Source organism: Micropterus salmoides, unplaced genomic scaffold (genome assembly GCF_014851395.1).
Source record: "Micropterus salmoides isolate LMB-PRFRI ecotype aquatic unplaced genomic scaffold, ASM1485139v1 Ms_hic_scaffold_6, whole genome shotgun sequence".
Classification (NCBI taxonomy): domain Eukaryota; kingdom Metazoa; phylum Chordata; class Actinopteri; order Centrarchiformes; family Centrarchidae; genus Micropterus; species Micropterus salmoides.
This window is the reverse complement of record NW_024044348.1, coordinates 25,198,091-25,220,885: the sequence shown is the minus strand read 5'-3', so window position 1 is coordinate 25,220,885 and position 22,795 is coordinate 25,198,091. Positions and strand designations below refer to the sequence as shown.

The 22,795-nt window shown below is 40.1% G+C and overlaps 1 protein-coding gene across 1 annotated transcript in view; it reads right to left on the bottom strand.

Moving 5' to 3' along the window:
* smyd3 (SET and MYND domain containing 3) overlaps nt 1-22,795 on the bottom strand; it is a 92,820-nt gene that overhangs the window by 53,312 nt on the left and 16,713 nt on the right. Inside the window, exons 2-5 of the mRNA XM_038701496.1 lie at nt 22,044-22,107; nt 21,868-21,975; nt 21,448-21,505; nt 21,080-21,234 (exon numbers count right to left, since the gene is read on the bottom strand). Of these exons, the coding sequence (XP_038557424.1) occupies nt 21,080-21,234; nt 21,448-21,505; nt 21,868-21,975; nt 22,044-22,107 (385 nt within the window). The remainder of the gene's footprint in view (nt 1-21,079; nt 21,235-21,447; nt 21,506-21,867; nt 21,976-22,043; nt 22,108-22,795) is intronic.

Here is a 22,795-nt window from a genome sequence, read left to right as displayed (position 1 = left end):
AAGTTATTGTCATGGGTCCTGCTTTACCATCCATGTTATAATAGAGGCTCCGCCAGTTTGATCGGGGTGTGGGGGGGTCTCAGTATATTTTCCTGCTTTTTTGCCTCATCAAACTAACTTGCGTAGGTGTCTGTGTTTTACAAATGTCTTTCTTGAGAGCATGGCAAAAAATACAACAAACAAAAATGGATCTTCTTCGTGTTCTGCAAGATTCGGACAGTGATGACAACCTGCTGGACATTAAGAAGAGTTTTGGCAGTGACAATATGGCACTCAGTTTTGACTTTAACGCTGACATGGAACATGGGTCTACAGACTCAGAAAAATAACTAAACGATCAAGCTGAAGTAAATGTGACGGTGGAGCTTGCTGGCAGGTCTCAGGGCAGGGAAATGTCCGCATCCAGTGAGTATTCATCACATTACACAAGTCACTGTTTTGTTTAAGAATCACTCATGTTAAATCTAAGAACATTATTTGTGTTTTTCAGACTCTTTACATGCAAACCTCAAGAGAGCTTGAGGTTCTACATCCAGGAACAGGTGGGTAGGGCCAGGACACGGCGACGGGGCGACGGAGCAACGGGGCAAGGGCACAGCGACGGGGCCAGGGACAGCAACAGGCATGGTGAGTTGTCCAAAGGTTGTAAGTATTCATCAAAACGCTTTGCACTTCAATGAGTACATGTTCAACATATTGCAGTCAGTAACTCAATGAAAATAGGTCAAAGGCAAAACGAGAGCATTGTGAAAAGGAATGTGTCAGTATTCTGTTTCTTGATCACGTGGGAAATGACGCATCTCCCTTTTTTCATTTACCAAAACGAGTCTTTACGGTCTAGGGAAAGAAAGCATCTATACAGTGATTTACACTGTATAGATGCTTTACACTGATAACAGTCAGTTGCAGCTTAGTTGGAGTATAGTTGGTAGTGCAAAAGTTATGATGTACAAGGGATTTTTTTTTTTTACATATATGTGGACTTGGTGTATAGTTACAGGTTACCATTGCACATTTATAAATTTTTGTTTTTATCAATTCTTGCAGCTGCAGTAATGAAATGGGGCAAAGGTGCAACTGAGCAGATGATCAAACGACATAATGCGACGCATGAACCAGGGAGAAAGGAGGAGGTGGACACAGAGGAGGAATAAAAATAAAAAACTTTTAATTTGAATTTTATAAAATTTGTGACTGAGTCCTATGTGTTGTGAAGGGCCTGTTCTAGGTGGAGGAGTTAAGTTTAACTTTTTTCCATAATTTTGGTCCGGAAGCAGTAAATGACTAAAATGAGTCCGCAATTGACGTTGACCTCCACAACGACCACATTTTGAACAAATTTTTTAACCTTGTACAGAGGTCCTGTGGACGTTAACATTGGACGTTCAGAAGACGTCAGAAAAAGACGTAATAAAAACTTTCATTCCGACTCCCCTGGGGTGTGTGCATGTTTTTGCATGCACGTAACGGTTCCTCGCGGGTCTATTTCAAATAGCGGCTGTTTAAAAATGATAATATTCTTTGTATGGTTCATCAACGATGATAAATTACCCGAAAGTCCCGTGAGGTGCGGACAACTCGGCACAACAGTGGTGAAGCTGTGGCTCCTTCTCTTCAGCAAGTGTGCCTCCTGCTACTACACACATACACGCTACGCTTACAACATGCGCACTGACGACTCAGGGTTAGGGTTTCAATTTTAGTTTCACTCACGCACTTTAAAAACATTTATTGGAAGTTTTTTTCTTTTTACATGTTTATTTACAGCATTAAACATTGAAATGTGTATTGTAATAGGCTGTATATTAACTTATTGGGAGAAAACTGGTCTATGTAAAATCAGACGTTCAGCACCCCCATCGTGTAAATGGTATGATCCTTGTTTCGCTGCGAAGCTTGGAATGTGAGATTGACAGTCGAATCAGGCTCCGCCCATCGAAGCATCAAATCTTCGGCTATTTGGGGTCAACCCTAGTAAATATGCTCAACTGTTAAGGTTGGAGATATTTTTTCCCAATTCACAAATGTCAAAAACCAATCATCTAAATGTTAATTGATATCGTAATGTTGAGGGAAAGCAAAAGGCTGAATTTGTAAGTGCAGCATCAGACAGTCTGTGGTGTGAAGATAACAGAGATGTGTTCCCCCTATATTTGGCGTAACGCCACTGCCGAATGAATGAGCATCGCTACAAAAACTTCATACGATCATTAATGCACAACTAAACATTTTCGGCAACACTCAACGCTCGGCTAGCTTCCTCTCCTCATTGTTTAAAGGACATCTACGTGACAAGTGCTGTTGTTGATAGAAGTTAGGTATTTTAAGGGCAGTGCAATGTGTGTAGCAAGTGTGTGGGTGAGCGAATGTGAGAGAGGGAGTGGAAGAAAGTGAGGGTAAAAGCGAGTAAGTTGTCAGTCTGGAAGTAAATGTACGTGTAGATCACAGTGTTTCGTTGGGCTGTGCAATATGACAATATAGGTAATTTCATATCCCGTTTAAAGCCCGACCGATATTGGATTTTTAAGACCGATACCGATTTCGATGTTTGAGAATTTTAAAATTCGATGAGCCGATATATCGGCCAATATTCTTTTTTCCCCATCAAAGACCTGCAACTTTGAGATTTCACACTAACGTTCCACGTTTGGAAGAGGAGCTAGATAAGCCATGTTAGATACTTGTTCAGCTCATGTTTGACCCCTCTGGTTTAATCATTTCTGACGCACCAACTGCAACTACAGACAAGTGGCTTGCAGATATATTTAGAATTCATTAAACACTATAGTTTAACTGCTCATTAATGTTAGCGCTCTTCCACTGAAAAACCTGGCTTTAGCTAGCTTAGTGGCTAATCTAATTTAGCAATGGGCAGCGTTAGCTAATGTTAGTGATGAAAGAAAATATTTAGAAGTAATCAATAGGACCGTTCATTAAACTGATTCAGAAATAAATCTACAATCAAGTGTGTCAACAGCGTAGCCTCCACCACTAAACTAACATAACATTAAACATACTGCAGTGACCTGGGAGGAAACCGAGAGAGGGCAATGAAAAACCAGAGGGTCAGCAAGTCATGAATGTTTTCAGGAGAGGAGAAATGATGAGGGCTATTTTTATTATTGTTTAAGTCATGTGTTTCATGTGACTAATGACCAACTGGGAACACAGCCCTCTCCGTTCCTGTTTCTGCATGCTCCAGTAGACTCCAGTCAGCTGATTGTTTTGTGGTGCAGGCAGTGTCATCAGCAGGGGAGCATAGTCTTCTCACCAGAGCGCCCTCTGGTGAGAAGACTATGCAAGACTCATGACATGAGCGAAGGATTGTGTTAGTCATAAATCGTCTGTTATAAATGCCGATACTGATTTATCTGCACCCGATAACGTTATATATCCCAATATAGAACTTTTTTTTTCTCTGCATCATAAAAGGTGGGGTGAGAAATTGTGGAGAAATCCAATACTATGACAAATACCGTGATATAGAGTACAAAAAGCAAGTACAGTAACTGATGTTAGCTAAGTTGTGGGTTAGCAAACTGTCGCTACATGCTGCTGCTGCGCTAACATGAGAGGACGAGACTGTCCCAGAGCAGCACAGCAGCTCCAGACAGAGATACTCAGAACTTTCCTCTTGCTATAGCTAACATCACAACAGCATGTCTTGGTGAACTAGAAAGTAAACTGAATGTACGTGGGCAAGTCATTCAACGTTACTGACACACACATCATGGCTGGATAGTGTTTTGTGGCTCGTCCATACAATAGACTTCTCTCTTTGTTATAAGCTCCTCGTTTTTGCTTGCATGGTCGGAGTCCTCCTGCTCAGTATTACCCAGTTCTGAGTAAACTTCACTCTCCTCCGTGTATTCTGAATGCAAATTTCTTCCCTGAAATTCTGGCAATGGTGGAAGTTCATTTCAAGCTGGATATTAGTTTTAACTACTAGTACCTAATAGTGTATTAAAAATTACTTCACAAAATACATTTTCATATCAATAAACCCGAAATTGTTTATTAAAGCATTTCAGATGGGATTTTACCTCTCTCTCTCACACACACATACACTATAGACTCAGGGGGCCTCAGTAGGAGTCAATTAAAGGAGATCCCCATTGTAATTACACTATGTTAGATATACTAGCCCACTGGGATATGAGTGTTTGTCCTTCCTCCTCCTGTCATCTTCTCCTCCCACTCTTTTACTCTCTCTTCATCTCCACCTGGGGGTGTTTCCAGGAGGGGCTCATTAAATCCTAAATCTCGTTTTGGTCTCCCTAACTAAGACATAACATAAAATTAATGAACACAGAACAGAAGAAATAAATCTGAGACCAACCAGTTAATTATGGTAATTAAGGTTGTACCCCGAAACATGAGGAAGAAAAAAAAAACTGTTCAGACCCTAACTGTGCTCCTCTTCTAAAATCCATCTCGTCCTCATTTCTTACCCAGCTCGCTTTGGGTCAGAAAAACTGCTGAGATGACTAAACTGCTAAATTGCTCTGCCAGATTCAATCGATACAAAAACACTATCTCACACCAACACACGCATAGGAACACATGGACACCTGATTGACTCACATGTTTCTGTGTGTAATATTTGGCATTCAAGTGGCAGCTCCAATTTGCATAGTTACAGGGTTGTGGCAGCATGTTAGGACAGAGAATCTAAAGTGTTAACAAGTGCAGGATAGAAGCTGTATTTTGGTATAGAGGTGCCCTGAAATGACCAGATTCAGATTCTTCTTATTTATAGCATCAATTTCTCACATTAATTCACATTCATCACAGTCTAATTGCTATATTACCAATGCTTCAGCACTCCTTTAGCTTTGGCTGCTAAGTGCGCACATGAGTAGTGGTCGACAAATAAGGGTTTTTCAATGGCCGATGCAGAAATATTTGATGGCCAAGATATCGTGCCAATATCAAAGCAAGAAAAGTCATATATATCCTTCCATTATTCCATATAGAAGTACAATCTAATATGCATGGCTATCTTAGCCAGTAACCTGTTGTTTTAGATGGACTTTTTATTAATTAATGACATAGAAAAATACATCGGGTTCTGCTGTAGATTTCAGAACGTGACTAGTGTAAGGTAGAGAGGGGTGCAGTTTGTCAAAGGTGATGTCATTCAACTGCATTATTCTTAACAATATATACTTAACACTAGCCAGGAATGGTTTTAGATTAGACCTGTTGTCAATTAGGATGATATATCGACCTTGTGAGTGCAGATATCGACTGATGCCAATTATGTCAAAATGCCAGATATTGGTCTATCGCTACATATAATGCTTTCAAACAGTGCAAAATAAAATGTGTAATTTGTCAGGTCATGGACAATCTAAATGAGCCAACTGGGATTAAATTTGAACTGCGATATCGGGAAACAGTTGTTATATTTCTTTCTTCAACAATCTTTCAGAAAAACAGATTCTGCTCTGTTAATTCACAAATTATTAATTTAAGAGAACAATTATTAATTAATTATTGTACACAACCTGAAATAAAGTGTGATGGTTAACAGTCACTGTTCATCTCCATGGTAACACTAGCCACTAGCCAATGGGAGATGAGTCCATTAGTGAAGCGTACATGGAAGGGTGTGTGTGTGTGTGTGTGTGTGTGTGTGTGTGTGTGTGTGTGTGTGAGAAAGCACATGGCGCTCTATGTTATTGTGGCGGCACACAAACACACACGCTATAACACACACGACAATACTGCATAACCATAAACTTCTGTAATCAAAGACGTACATAGGAAGGCTATTATTCATAGAGATACAGCAGTTTGATTTGCACATATGTATCACACAATATGGTAAAACAGACAAAATCCCACAATTCCAGGTAATTCATTAAACCCTTTGTGCCCTCTGACTGTTTTTTTACCCATCAATCTTCAATAATCTGAAACATGATATCATCAATATTAGTATTTTGCTCATATTCTAAGCTAAACACTATTATTTAATATAATCAGTTACATGAGTATATTCAAGTCAATTATATTCAACAACTATAGCTACCATGACACAAGCAAGCTATTGAAATTTCATGAGAACTAGTAATTCATGAACAGTAAAAAAAAAAAATTATGTTAAAATCAGTTGTAATCTATTAGCAAGTACAGTAGCAGATACACATCAGCTTTGAATATCAACAAAATATCCCAGCATTATTAACAGCTTTTTAGTAGAGAGGAGAGGAGGTAGTGTGGAGAGGGAGCAGTAAGGATGACAAACTGTTTGACATTACAGAAAACCGCAAACATGTGCAGTCTACACTGAGGAAGAGCAGTGAATAGCAGGACAGGGCTGTGTGGAGGGAAAAAACCAAACCACACCAAAAAACTGTTTTCATCTTTCAGAATTGTCCATTTTATAATATGAACTATAAAATTTCATTAAATGAGTAGTTGGATTGACAAGTGTGCATTTATTGTGGAAGTGGATTACTCAGTTGATGGTTAACACATTAGGTTTTTAAATGTATTATTATGATGAATTTTTGTTTTTACATAAAGGAAGCAGGTAAATGAGACAATGGGGAGACTAAAGTGCCTGTGTGTGTCTGCCTCCACACTCACACAGTGTTATTTGTTTAACAAGAAGAAATACAGCATTAATGCCTATTAAAAAAAGAGAGAGCAGAAACCACAACTACAAAATGCAGCCGAGCTCTCATCTCAGCAGCCACCGCAGGACAACAATTCAACGTACATAAAACACATGCACACACACGCTTATTTGCTGGTCCCCGACTGTAAAAATAATCCTCCTCATAATGAGGAGCAGCAAATAGGCTTTAGGTAGGAAATAGGTTTCCAAGTTTTGTACGCACATTTGCACTTTAAAAGATGGCAAAAACACAAATGTCTCACAAACACACACAGACACCTTGAAAGTCTGCGAGGTGTGTCTCACTGTCCCTGAACAGAACTGAGGGTTTAGTGTTTGGCTGTGGTTGAAGAAGTAGAGACAGAGAGAGGGAGATGAGAGACAGATGAGAGGAAGGATGAGGGAATGAACCCAGAGGAAACTCATTTATATTCAGGATGGAAATAAAAGGATTGATGGTTAAGCATTCTTCAGCTGGAAGCTTTACATAACTCGTTAACAACCCGCAGGGACAGACAGGAGAACGGGGAGAGAAGATGGGTGGGTGGATGAGTGCATACTTGAACCTGGACACCTTTATTGTAGCTCATTGAGGCTCTGAGATGAACAGCCAAGGCTAACTCTGTAATGTTACATACAACCTGTTTCATGAACCAAAACACAGATTTATAATCAGCTACTTCTGTGTTAACCACTCTTTTGAGGGTTATCCTACATTCTGACCTCACGGAGGGAAAAACAAAAAGCTCATTTCCTTCAATAAAATATCACATTAAGGCTATTTATCAAGGACATATGATATGATTTGATATTTTATCAATGCTATTTAATACAGTATATTTAGCTAACAACACACACATAATCAGACTCCACTCTCAGATTTTCTGTTGCTACATATAGCACTTCAGCATGTATTTAAAACAAATGTATCTTTAGGCATGCATAATTATTATAAATGACTGAAACCAATGCAGGATGAGAACAAGTCTCATCCTGCATCTATGCTGGATTTTTCATTTTCTGTCATTTTCTGAGGGTCAGATTTCAGGGGAAATTTTCTTAATTGCACTCCGCCACATGAATAGGAAACAGGTGCTGTTTTTCCAGAAATGAGCTACAGCACCTGTTATTACCATAAACAGCAAGGACATAATTTTTTCATCTTGGGCGAGTGAGTGACAGAACCCATGGTTTCCCTAACAAAAGTGCACCTGCAATTCATGGGATATGAATACCAGTGTTTCCCATACGTTGATTTATTTGTGGCGGCCCGCCACAATATCAACACTGACCTCCACATATTGATTTTTGATTTTTTTTACTGGGTCTATTTAAAATGGTATTTGATTGCAGAGCGCCGTAGTGCATTTGCGCAGCACATCCTCTCGCTCGTCCCTCTCTTTCTCTAGCTCACCCGTCCCTCGCACTCTTCCTCGTGAACACAGCTGCACAAATCTGTCCAACACAATGCTGTCAATGTCAGAGACCCAGCTTAAAAAAGTTATAAACAAGCATGTAAGGAGCCCAGCTAATAAGGAGAGCTAAGTTCATGTTAGAATACAGCAGGATTTTTGAGGCTAGCACGCTGTACCGTATATGGCTGGTAGTCAGTATTGACTGCCTGTTTATTGGGGTTCCTACAGGCTGAAGCAAGATTCTTGTAACTATTCAGGTTATAAATAAACATACTGAAAGAAATAACCAATTTCAGCTTGATAAAAAGGAACACCTGCATCAGACGTATCTAGTTATGTCCATTACAAAAAGTACATCTGTCTGCAAACCCATACTGAGAATTCACAGTACCCATGCTACAAGAGCAAATAAGAAAAGGGCCTTGTGTGAGTATGATTTAGGTTGACAATAAAAACCAAAAGGCCAACATCGGTATATAAATCTTGCCATTATACAGTATATGCCAAAATATGCCCATGCAAAAACAACATTAGCTCAGAAACAATAATTAAGCAAACACCAAAACATGAGCTCTGAAATATAACAAATGCAGCTAGCCATCTGGAGTACCTGCACTTTTCCCAATGGGCCATTCAAACGGTTATGAAAAGATTAAAAAATGTCCCATGCTGTTCAATCCTACATTAGTCTGGCCAGCCGGCTCCAGGGTCTATGTGTGTGTGGCAGGGATATACATTCATTACATCTCATGTGTCTATCTCTCCATGCCATCCAGATTTACTATATGCCTGTTGGAATTATTAGAATTATGTTATTTTAGCATGCAATATATAACAAATGGGATAAACAGGTGCGCAGACAGAATTTGTATATTGAAAATATCTACAGTACTGCAAAGCTTAATTTTAAAGGTTCAACATTAAAAAAATTTATGCTACATAATTCATTATACATACAGAGGCTGAACACAAAATAATGTGAACAGATACATAGATCGGTAGGATCTATTGCAGAGCTGTTGTAGGCTGAATCTCTGTCATATAAACTGTTTTTGACCTTTGCATTTGGATTCATAGCTCACTGATATTCAATACCTTGTGCATTTATTAAACACCCTACCTTTATTTGTGCTGTGTGAGAGGACTGACAAAAGGATCCCGAGGACAGGAGCTGAAAACCCACAGGGCTAATGATAAACCCAATATGGCAGGCGAGTGACCAACCAGTGCAAGCAAAAATTCCACCATGTGTATGATTATACTTCCTCACTGCTGAACTCTAAACCAAAACAATGAATTATATTGTATCTCTGTATCCAGGTCTGGGTCATAGTAAATCTATAGTAATCCTACAATTGCTACAAGAGCCAAATTTAACAGTTTATCGCAAAGCTGAGCGGTTAAGGGTCAGGAGAAGGTTCACGATGCCAGGTTGGAATACATGCGCTACCAGCTTCTCCTCAACAGCAGACACAGGTCTTTCCCAGGTCATAGTGTTGGCGTGAAAGGGGAGATATTAGTGAGATAAACCTGGTTTAAGAATCTCACTTTGTGGAACAACCCCCCAGAGGACATTCAAGAAATTAGACAAAATACATAGTCGCACTTTGGTATATTATCAGCCTCTATCCCCGTTTCCATCCCTCAGAAGCACCAAAGAACAGTAATTACTGTAAATGCTGGAGCGACAGAGAGAGCAGAGAAAGCACGAGGGAGGATAAAGGAGACGAGAGAGAGAGATAGTGCCTGTCGCAGCTGGAGCCCAAAGCTGTTCATTAAGCCAACCCCACCCCCAACTCACACTCTCCCACACACACACACACACACAAACACACCCACCCACACCCCACTACACCACGCATTAGAACATACTTACAACACACATATATACATGGCTATCTCCTGCAACATATTGCCCCTCAAATCGCTTTGCAGAATTAAACAACATCCAGATTTGTATTCAAAATTATTCAAATTTTCTGTTACTCCTCCTTCAATCTTTTTCCTGGCATCTCTCCATTCCCTCCATCCCCTCATATTTTCTCACTACTAATCTTAACTTTTCATCTCCCCTTGACTGTTTCCATCTCTTTCAGGTCCTTCCTCACGTTCTCCCTTCTTTCTATCTGCTTTTCTCCTCGCTTGTTTTCCCATCTCTTTTACTCCAGTTCTCTCATTTCCTAGCCTTCTTTTCTCTTACTCTCTACCTCTCCTCCTCGTCGCGTCTCCCCATAAGCCCACACACATTCAGCCAATCTAAGTAAATTAAACAAATGGTTTTTATTCTCTCTTCCTATTATACTGTCTGTGACTGCATTCATGATGGACTTAAAGTCATTACACTAAGCTGTATCTACGTGTGTGTATGTGTGTGATTTCGCAAAGCCTAAGCTAATTAGGTAGCGCCCATGGCAATGCCAGCTACAATGGCAGACCAGGGAAATGTTAGACAGATAAGGCTGAACATACTAACACGTATGCACAAGGATTATTGTAATGACTTCACACATGGAATACTGGCAAACACACATGCACGAAAACAGGAACATCCTACTATAGGAGGGCAAAACATGCAAACACAATATCTTCGTGTACTTTTCTTTAGCCCGTTAAGGTTTATAAAAAAAATTGTTTTTTTTAAATCCTCTTTTCAAAAATTTAATTGTGTAACAACGTTGTAATTTCCTCCATCCCTCTTTGACTTTTTCCTTCCTTAAGTCATTTATTCAGAAAAAAAGTTAGTTGTACTTCTGCATATGTTGTACTTTCTCCCACATAACACGTTTGGAGAGTGATAACTTTTCCATTTGTTAAGGTACGCTAATTTGACGGTGTCTGCAGTGCATTTTGCTGCTCAACAGATGGTCAATAAATATAAAGGAAAGCGAGAATAAATTACTCCTACACACAAACAAGAAGTTACACACGTCTACAACGCACATCTGTATACACAGAGAATTACACCTACACGCAGATACACACATTACATTGCGACAAACCCGACACAGAAAATTATAACAACCAAAAAATGAGTCATGCACACTCATTTCTGCTCATGTAATTGAAGCCAAGATAGTTTTCAGCAGGAGCGTAAATTTATTGGCTCCACACTCACACATGACATCAGGTGGATGTGTGTGTGCGTGTGCGTGTGTAGCCTGTGATAAATCCTCTCTATCCATAGGTAATAAACTATACAACATACTTTTCCATAGGGAGGCGCCTTGCTTCAAGAATGGTCAGATGAGAGGTGTGTGTATGTGCGCGTTTCCCAAGAAGCCCAGTTATAGCTTCATACACACTGAACCATAAATACAGCTACTTCAAACCTTTTATAGAGCAGAGTATGTACTGCCTGTTCCTATCCTTCATCCACTTGTTCCATCCTTTTCACTTTATTCATTCTTCTTCTCACTCTTTTTACTGCATGCCCCATTTCTCTGTTCTTGCCTATTTTCAATCTACAGCTTTTACTCTTGCCCTAACCCTCTATGTCTCTGTGATTTACCTTTTTTCCTTCTTTGTAATGGTGGGTTCAGGCTACACAACATTGTTGTCATATAGTCACTGTGTTAGATTAGTAGGGGTGTAAATTCTCCAAATCCACAGTTCGGTTCATACCTTCTTTTTTTGATTATCATTATTATTCATCTTGGGTAAATTAAATTAGTCTAACTTGTAGGCATGACCATTCAATCATGACTGGACCAAAACAGTCATGTGACACATGCAGTTGGAAGACAATAAAAATATGTATACGTTTTTACAGCTTGCCCTAACTTTAAATACTCAGTTGTTTCCCACATATACTTTATCTGGGCAGGCCACCCAGGTATATTAACAGCTGCTGTATATTTGTCAACCCTTTTTAGCATTTTCTGCTAAAAACAGAATTTATACATTTATTAAATGCAGTGACTTTTTGAAAGTGAGCAGAGCAGAGACTAATACAGGGAGAGAGAGACAAAAAGAGGCGGGGCAAGCCGGTGTGTTTGCAGTGACAGAGGTGTAGGTGTGAGCGTGTGTATGAGTGTTGGGAAAAGAAGTGAAGAGAAAGGTAGCAGATTCAAGTAGTGAGGAAACACTAAAATAAGGTGGACAATGAAGTAGAATTAAAATGATGACAAAATGAAATAACCACTACCCCCACCGGCACCCACCGCTGCTGCCACAGTCTTGATGAAAGTTGTGTCACGGTTTCGGCCTCAGTTATAGAACCATTACCTCTCTATAGATTAGGTGATTTTAGAGTCATACATTCTTGGTGTGATGTGGGCCAAGAGACATGACAGACTACATGTTGGTCCCAGACAAATCACAGTTTATGGTGTTTCATGACCTGCATGATGTCATCGGGAAGGAGGTGCCATGGACCGAATTCCAAGAACAAGAATTTTAAGAAGCAATGGTGTCCGAAGAGGCGTGTATGATACTGGCTGTCTTGTTTCGAGAAAAGTAAAAAGAAAAAACAACTGTGATCCTTCCTCTGTTTCACAGTTCCACTTAGCAGCATCAACATCATTCCTCTTTTGCTTCACCATGTTTACAGTTGTGCGTGGAAGAGTGCTTGTCACAGAAGACAAAAAATATCTACACTTTAGTGGTTTTGTTGGGATGTTGTTAGGTGTCCAAGACACACCCGATGCCCATTTTCATTCCCGACGCCCTCCGTCTGTCAGGCCAGGCTATTACTGGGCTGATATCATATAGTCTGCACCCAGCATGACTCTCTCCCTCTGCACTCCCTCATCCATTTTTTTCTTTTCCTCACTCTCCCACCTTCAGCTTTTCTGTTACTCCAAATCTCCACCTGTTCCGCCTACGACGCTTTCTGTCGTTGCTTGTCAGGCAATTTCTCCTTACAGACTGGATACTGGCTTCATGGTTAATGTTTTTGAACATTTCTTTGCATTTTCATAATGCTTATCCTTTTATTCCTTTCTTGCATCCTTCCATCCTGCATCTCTTTTCCTTCCCAAGTAAAAAAAAAAATAAGATGAATAGGTTGTGGTTAGCATGGAGAGTCAAATTTGGGTTGTTAAATAAGGAGCAGACAATTATGCATTCAGTCTATCTTATGTATCAGACATATGAGAATAATACAACAATTCACTGCCATTAGGATAAACTCTGGGACCCAACACAGAGTCACTGCCAGAGACAAAGTCAGCGTTTCCTTCCGGAGATAAGACTCAATATGACAGTTGTTGTGTAAGACATTGGTAAATTTACCCCCCTAGACTGAAAGTATTTTGTTTTATCGTAGACATTATCTAGATCCATTGTACACATATCTTGGTGAATGCACACCTTGTTGGGCATGTATTGTAGATGAGTTGTGTTATGATGCTGATGCTATGATGCTGCTCATTCTCCGTTCGTTTAAAAATCTATCACATGCTCAAACTGCATATCTAGTAATAATTATCTTGACCGACTGTAGAATAGACCATCTACTCAGTTCTGAATATGCTTAGTGAAAATGTATAGAGGAGCTTTCTACAGTGTGGATTTTATGAAACAGTACATCACCATCTTAAAGCACATACTGTATGTTATGCATTGAAGCTTGTGACTTCTCTATGGTGTTTCAGAAGACCTATTAAAATTTTTGGCACTGGCCTATTACAAAACTAGGCCTGTGAGGCAGTTTTCAAAAGCTATATATAACTCTCATATCAAAAGCTACAGTTTAAGAGACTTGGCCTCAGAGCCAGTGAGAAGAGGGTATGTCAGTGAGTTAGAGAAGTCAGATAGTCAGGCAGCAGAGTGCGAATGAGTGAGGCTGAGAGCGAGAACAAGACACACAAGGTGTGTGTTTGAGAGTGTGTGTGTGTGTGTGTTTTATGGGGTAACATGTCGGACATGTAAGGGGTGTATGAGAATGCAGCAAGGGCTGATGCAGCATAACAATAAGTTCACATGTACTCGCAGGCTGAGAAGTGCACACAAACACAATGTGAAGCACGCACACACAAATAAAGGACAAAGGCATGTATATATCAGGCAGGATCCATAGACATACAGGCACGCACGTAGAGATACATATATGTACAAAAAATGCACAAGTATTTAATATGAAATAAACATGTTACACAAAGACATACAACAGAGAAGGAAAATTGCTTGAGGGAAGCAATAAAATGTGCTGTGGCCAGATCTCATCTGTCACTGCTTATTGCACCACTGCAGTTTGACCGAAACACACACGCACAAAAAAAACCTACTGTACCCCTAAACAACACACAACGGATCAGAACCTGGTGCAGACACACAAATCCCACTGCAGTCTTTCTGCATCACGTAGGTGCACAATGCTGCACGTACACACACACACACACACACACACACACACACAGTGCAATGCAGATACAGCACAAAATACACAAACATGCACACTCCCTCCTTCCCTTGTCGCTTCTCTTGGGTGTATTAAGAGCGGTAATGATGCTGTTGCATTACTTCATTGGGTGTGTCAGTGTGCATTCGTGTATGTGTTTGTGTAACACTATTAGTGTGCTGTGGAGGGAGTAGCTATTAGCATAAAGGATGGTTTAATGGCACAAAACACTCCCCCCACTGTAAAAAACTAGACCCCTTACACAAACGCACAAACACATAGACAAAAACATACACTCACGGTAATGATCTATTTTGTTGTTATTTTGTTCAGCGCACTGAACATTCCAAGTACACAATAATAAACTCCTCATTTGTTATTTACTTGAGCCACCAAAGAGAGAGAGTATAAGGGGAGAGAGGGGAAAAACAGAGTGTTAAGAGGAGAAAGGGCTGCATGTATAGGGAAGAATTAAGAGGAGAGATACATGGAAAGAGATATAATGACAGACAGACACATGGACAGTTAAAGCAGATGAGGGAGAAACAGAAAACTATACTAAGTCTAATAAGTCTAGAGAAGCAGAGAAGACATCTGAGAGAAGAAAGACAGAGAGAAAGTGGGACTTCCCCACTCCTTTACGCCGTCAGGACATGATCCTGTCTGCGCAATCACAGTGCCCCCTATTGGCAGCCAACAGAATACCACTCTGGGGAAGGGTGAAATCACAAGGCACATAAGTGGAAAATGCATTTTTGTTGTGCTTTATTTTATGCCTTGGTTGTATCTGTCTCTACAGTGGCTAAGTAGTGTTGAAGTGATTGAAGCCTTAGTTTGTGTTGGTGTTAAATGGGTGGGGTTGAAGTGTGCTTGTTCTTGTATCCATGTTGTTTGCTTTAAATATAATTTTACCAAACGTCATCACAGGTTGTTTGAAAGACTTTTCCAGTAAGTTTAAACATTTAAACAGTGTATGCGTTTTAAAATGACCCAGTAAATGTTCCAGCTCTGAATTCATATATACTTGTTATGGGTTTTTACTGGTGGTTGGAGGTAGTGGGACCCTCTTTTTTTTCCTCATTCAAATAGCAAGGAATCTGCATTTTGCATCTGCATTGTGATGTTTCTATATCCCGGTGGTGTTCTTTAACCTCAATGCAAACTAACCGATGTGGTGACATAAATTGAGGTCCCCATGGGTAGAGACTGCTTTTTGAAGGTTAAGACATGGTTTTAGGGTTAAGGTTACAATTAGGTTAAGGTTAGGGTTAGGGGCTAAGGAATGCATTATGTCAATGAGATGTCCCCATGGGACAGAGGAACAGCCATGTAATTGTGTGTGGTTGTCACACTATCAGATTCCTCTAAACACTGTTTTCTGTGTCACCTCTTTGTCCTGATTGATACACGGTTCTTGTACCGCTGGCACTAGGAAGGAGGTTGCCCTTTTTGTATATAGGCATAAACCGGATCATTACAGACTTAAATTACATCTATAAGCTTACATCAGAACATGTGTGATATAATACACCTGCATGGTGCAATGTTTAAAAGGCATGTGGTACTGAAAAATGCCTCACATACAGCACTGAGATTAACAGGTGTTCACAAAAAGGACTCAAATTACAGCAACTCCCTTCACAAACAAGGTTAAGTTGTAAACACACATACACCAAAAATGGAGGTTCAGTGCAATACAAGACAGTGCTTTATGGGTCAAAAAGAAGGCAGATTTATGCTTCTTCATCAAGGTGTTCAGCACTCACATAATGGATGCTTCCAGTGAGGGAACGGATTCATAGCTCAGATATACACCGCAGTTTAAGATTAAACCTGCTGATTGTTAAAGATCCAGGCACCTAGAATTGCACCCCAGTGGGGTCTCTACTGGGTACTTCGCTGAAATTATACCTAATCAGCCAATCACATGACAGCAAATCAATGCATTTAGGCATGTAGATGTGGTGAAGACAACTTGCTGAAGTTCAAACTCAGAATGAGCAAGAATGGGGATTAAAGTCACTTTGAACGTGGCATGGTTGCTGGTGCCAGACGGGCTGGTCTGAGTATTTCAGAAACTGCTGATCTACTGGGATTTTCACACACAACCATCTCTAGGGTTTACAGATTAATGGTCCAAAAAAGAGAAAATATCCAATGAGCGGCAGTTGTGTGGACAAAAATGCCTTCTTGATGTCAGAGGAGAATGGGCAGACTGGTTTGAGATGACAGAATGGGAACAGTAACCCAAATAACCACTCGTTACAACCAAGGTATGCAGACTACCATCTCTGAAGGCACGACAGGTTGAACCTTGAAGCAGATGGGCTACAGCAACAGAGAAGACCACACTGAGTGCCACTCCTTTCAGCTAAGAACAGGAAACTGAGAATTCACACAGGCTCACCAAAATTAGACAACAGAAGATTGGGAAAAACAATGCGTGGTCTGATGAGTCTCGATTTCAGCTGCGACATTCAGATGGTAGGGTTGGGCCAATAGACGATGCCATTGTCCATCGGCGATGGCTGACAGACATCGCGATGTGGAGCCGGCATCGTGACTGTAAAACCCCCAGCAAAAAAAAAAAAAACCCCTCAAATTTTCACATTATACCACCCTGTGAAAGCAGGTTTTAATGACCACGAACATTCTTATTATTGTTTTTAAGTATGCTTTGCACCTGCCTCGAATTTCTCTTCTCCCCACACTCTGACATACTCACACACATCTACACCTCAGGAAGACACCCCGGCTTGCCCCACCTCTCTCTCCCCCCGTCTGTTCCATTTTCTCCATCAGCAGTATGTTTTATAAAGTCGCCTAAAAGACTGAGAACTTGTCTTTTTGAGAACCCATCTATGTTGATGTTCAAGCTCATCTTAATTACATTTCATCAGGCACCGCCCTCGCCCAAGTGTATCTGCTGCAGGTTTATTAAGTTTAAGGTTTGTTAAGTGTAACACACAGAGCTTCACTAATCGGACACATTAAAAATCAAAATCAATATTTTTCCGTTTTGTTTTTAAAAATAGAAAAACAAAGACCGATTGTCTGTTTTTTGTTTTTGTTTTAAAACTGAAAAACCAAAAAACGACTTGGTTTTTTGTTTTTTCCGATTTGTTTTTGAAACAAAATAATGAAAGAACGAACCATACACGGATTTTTCACTGTTGCTTTACCTGTGCCGTGTGTAAAATATCCACCGCAACTTAACGTAAGTTAATAGTCTATCAATTTTTTTTACCGAGTGAAGTCTGTGCCAAAGCACATGCACATAAGACGAGTGCTTCCGCCGCACGTGCATGCACCCGATGTTGGAATGTTTAACACCTTGTTGAAAGTATGCTACCAACCCAGTAGGCCAACCCAGTACTCGCAAGGTGCACCTTATACAGTGGCCGGTGAGTGTATACCTTCTATTCAGTGCCTTGAAGGCTCAAAGAGATGTGTTATTCCAGTGGGATCGAATGCCGTCAGCCAATTAAATGGCCATTATCAGTTGTCATCTGGAGCATATATTTCGATTTTAAAAGGTAAAGTATTGTCAGTATTGTCAGTTGTAGATCTGTATTTGATGCTCTGTTGATGCTTGTATGTTGTTCCTCAAATGTAAGTCGCTTTGGATAAAAGTGTCTGCCAAATGAGTAAATGTAAATGTAAAGTTTGTATGTGTCGTCAATCTAGGTGACGCAGTACAGTGGTCGGGGTGGTGGGATGGGTTAAACCTTCACCCAGCAGACTGCTGTTTGTTTCCTGTGTGAAACCAACACCGACTTCTTTTAAATTTAAAGCATCATTATATAGTATTTTTATCTTAAAATAACAGCTTCATAATCATTTAGATGGTACGTAACAGGGTTAATGGCATCTCTGTCAGTGCCACTCCACGCCAGGGCGTTGGTTATTGGCACTATGTAACATTGGAATCCGAGGCACAAACAGCATTTCACGATAATGGCGTACTGCTTTACAGTGCCAACACGACTCTTCAGGAAGCAAGCTAGTAGAAGTAGAAGCAAAAAGTATATGATGTAAAATGTAAGTTCTTTGGATGAAGCTAGCTCGGTATTCTCAGTATGGATGTCATGGCAGAGACTGCAAAAAGACAGAAGAAAACGTCGGAGGAAGAGAAAAAGAGAGTGACGAGAAAGAGGCCGGACAAGAGTAAATATCGGACTGGCTTTTACTTGTTGCTGAACTTGCCTGCTTGCTATTGGACTAGTAAGTAACAACATAGAAGCTGGCTTGGTATGTATTGTGTTGTTGCACTTGCTTGATGTTTGCCTTATACAGCTATAGTTAAAACACTGCAGACATTCTGTCATACTACCTGCTTAATATTAAAATCTCATTCCCTTGTTTTTAACATCCATCATCCAGTGACAATTCATAAATGCTCTGACAAATTTATTTTCAGCTAAAGGTGTGTAGTCCTCCAATTTCTGTTTACATTTCAAGTTATGACTTCCTTGTCTCTTCCCCCACCATCATCTCTCTTTGTTACCCTCACAGTTTTCCCCTCACACGCTCTCCGTCTTTTATTCTTCTCTTTAATCCACTTAGTGTTGTTCGCTCTTCATCTCCCTCAGATTGAAGCACAACTCCCTTCAGAATCTTGAACAGCATTTAATCAGCAGTTTTCCAGTTTTTCCAGGTACACAATCCAATCCCACACACACACCTCATCGAAAATGTTACGCTGTCATTCTACCTGTGTGTGTGTGTGTGTGTGTGTGTGTGTGTGTGTGTGTGTGTGTGTGTGTGTGTGTGTGTGTGTGTGTGTGTGAAAGTCTACAGAACATGCACTGCAGATATTCTGCTGTCACGTAAAAGAAAGGAAACAACTATGAGTCTACTACCACGCCAGCAGCTCTGTGAGGCTGAAATGTTCATTGTAAATTGAAAATGTTAACATGTTGATGTTTAGCACACTAATATCCAGTGATGTCATTATTTTGCAGGTGTTTGATCATAAACAAAGTATTAGACAAAGTGACATTTTGACTTGATGACGATGGTAGTTGACAAATCAGGGGATGTTATTAAACTTTATCTTGTGGGGAACATGAATGTCAGTACAAAATATCACGTCAATGCTTTACATTTATAATTCATCAAGATACTTTACTCTGTATAAGTCTGTAGTCTATACACAAACAAAGATTATCCCTAACATTTGTTATGTGTAGTTGAGACCAAGTTAACATAGTATAATGCACGTTTTTGTATTGTTATTAATAGTTCTTTGAATAAGACCAGCCGATTATGTCACAGTGTCCTCTGGTGGACAAAATATGCAACAACAACACTCGTAACATGATTGAAGGATCTGTCTCTTCGTTTCTTTTTTAATTGTCATTTAATGGCTGTTATGTGCACCAATAGCAATTTATCTGCAATAAGCTGATATCGGCCGATAATATCGGCACACCAATTTATCAGTCAGGCTTAAATCCATTTAATGTAGTTTACGAGGCTCATTCGCAACTTTCATGTTTGTTTTATGGAAACACTGTTAACTCATTCGCGTGGCTGCTTTCAATTAATACTCACACATACAATCATTGTGATGGGACAAACACAATGCACACGCACACACACAAACGTTAGAATTCAAATACCTTGGAGCGACGAAATCACAAAGAGGAGTCACTCAAGCTAACACAGGTAAAGGGAAATCCAGACAAACACATCTTTTGCACACATAATGATTTGCGGTTTGAATTCTAGTGAAGGCAGCTGGTGTGTTTTAAGAGAATAAGACCTGAGGTTGTTCTGGGAATAAATACACACACACACGGGACCTAATCACAGATGCTGGGAAGATCTTAAGACATATGTTGGGGTTCATCCAAACGCAGCAGGGGATGTAGAAGCAATAAACAGTTGCTTATGTCTGTCTGTCTCTTTGTGCACGGGTAGGCATTTTTGTACTTGTGTGTGTGTGTATTCATTTGTTGTGTGCATGAGTGTGCCAAGGTGTTTGTGTCTATGTACCAAGGACGTCACTTTGTGTTGAAAAGTGGTGGGGACATAGGGGCTCACATTAGGGATGTGAAGAGACACTTTGCTTGTGAGACATCATGTTATTAGGTTCAAGAGAACGAGACAAAAAGATCATTAAACAGTGTTTTAAAGATATTCTCAATGCCGATATATAAGAGTGGGGGGCCTGGGGGAACCTCCCCCAGGAAATTGATCTTTAAAACACAAAATTCAATTCACTTCAAAATATTTAAATATAACAGAATCTAAGTCAGTGCAGCTCTCAATCATTCTGTGTTTGTTTCAGAACTGTTTCTATCAACATTTCTCATCTAATATCATCCCTGCTGAGGCAACACACATGTAGGCATGATTTAGTCTTCCCTTCTCTTTTGTCATGTTCACAGGAAGAGAACAGAAAACTTGGCCAAAAAGAAACTGTGTCAAGAAGTTGTTGAAGTTCATGTTTTTGGGTCATTTTATAATCAGTAGCTTGTTTTTTTTAGCTTGAGTTCCTTTTATTGGATAAGGCACATTTGTTTTTTAACAAATTATGCATTAAAAAAGTGGTGGGGAGAAAATAAGCCATTTCAACAAGTGGTGGGGACATGTCCCCAGTGTCCCAAGTGTAAATGACACCTTTGTTATGTACTATATCAAAAGCAAACATGCATATACTTATAATGTGTTTAAATCCATTTAGCCCACCTTTGCAATAAGGCTGAGGGGTTCTTGGCAGGAAGGTGGAAGTGCAGATGTCATTTCCTGTGCTAGGTCAGGTACTTCCTGTTGTAAGTACAGCTCTAACATGGATGCCAGCTGAGAGAGACCTTGTTTCTTCTGCTCAGACATGGAACTCAGGTCTGTAAAAAGAAAAACCAGCCGTCTGTCCCTGTGAGCTTCTGACAATGTCTGGAAACAGCTTTAGCTTTGACACTGACAGACAGAAATACACTCATCTCTTTATGTTCCCAAGAGAGCTTAAATATGGTGGAAAGAGCAAGCCTTTTTTGTTTTTACTGCACTGGCATTAGACTCAGGCAAAACGCACACACTCTCCTGGAGGAAAGACTTACGTGATTCATGCTCCTCCAAAGTGTAGAGCTCCTCACTACTGCTCTTAGAAGGACTTAACTAGAAGGAAAAAGAAGATAGTACATTATAGTACAGAATGTACAGAATTATTTTTTAGCTATTGTTCCACATTATATGTGGCACTTCCTGAAGCATATTTTTGCTGTTGGATAAAGCCCTTCAAAAGGAAGTAGAAAAGCAGTTCTTGATGACAATAAATTTTTACAACTGTATTTTTCAACAGCTTTCCTGAGCGCAAGGGAAAGTGGCATTTTCCTAAACCAGCTGAGGTGCATTTAATTTTTTAGTGGAAGTAAACATATGGATCCTGAAAAACCAAGGTACAAATAGCCATTTTTATGGTAAATTTCTTTGTGCATGTTATTTTGAGAGTCTAACAGTGAGAAACTCTAGAAACATACCAAGGCAAAGATGAGCTTCGCAGCCAGACGGACTGAGTCAGTGGGAATTCTGGGTAGAAGGCGTTGCAGACATTTACACTCTCTCTTATGGCCAGGCCATGCTTGTCTCTGCAGGAAAAGGGGATATCAAAAAAGTGTCACCCACACACACCCACACCCACAGCCACACACACTACCTGGCAAGTGACATTGCAGTAGCGAGCCATCTTGCACTGGGAACACCTCAGCAAGGTCCCACGTCTAGACAGAAGAAGGAAAGAAAAAGATTTGTTAATTCTGCAAAGATTGTCACTGAGCTTCCACAAAGACAATCTGTCACCTCAACATTAAAGAAAACAAAATGATTCAAAGGCTGATTCACTTTTATGAAAAACCTCTCAAGTAGGACGCCCTGGTAGAGTGCGTACCACATATCAAGGCCTTTTGCTGCATGCCATCCCCTCGCTCACCACGATGCCTTTACTGTCTCTCCCTACCTCTCAGTGCCTGAGGTAAAAACATATTACAGCTTTTTTCAAGAAGTGAATGACTCAGTGAGCTGGAATGGGACCAGTATTTTAGATTTCCAAAATCACTGATGTCAGACTTTCATTTCTATTGCAACATTTTAGTGTTTGAAGAAAAATTGTTCTGCTGCTCAACATACAAAACCATTACCATTGTCTTGACCTTTTCCCATGTAACAACCTTGTCTTATCCTTTTCCATTCACTATATTAAGCTGACTGTGTGCATCCATTATCTAATTTTATCTACCTACCAATCTCCTTTTACATTATCTAAGAGTAATACATCAGGTACGCTCCACTCACTGTCGCAGCCTGTTAGTATCACAGCACTTGCAAGTGTCTGAGCTCCTGTGTGTGTTTGCTTGTGGTGTTTATATCTGTTTTTGTGTATTTCCTGCCTCCAAGGTCCGCTATGTTTTT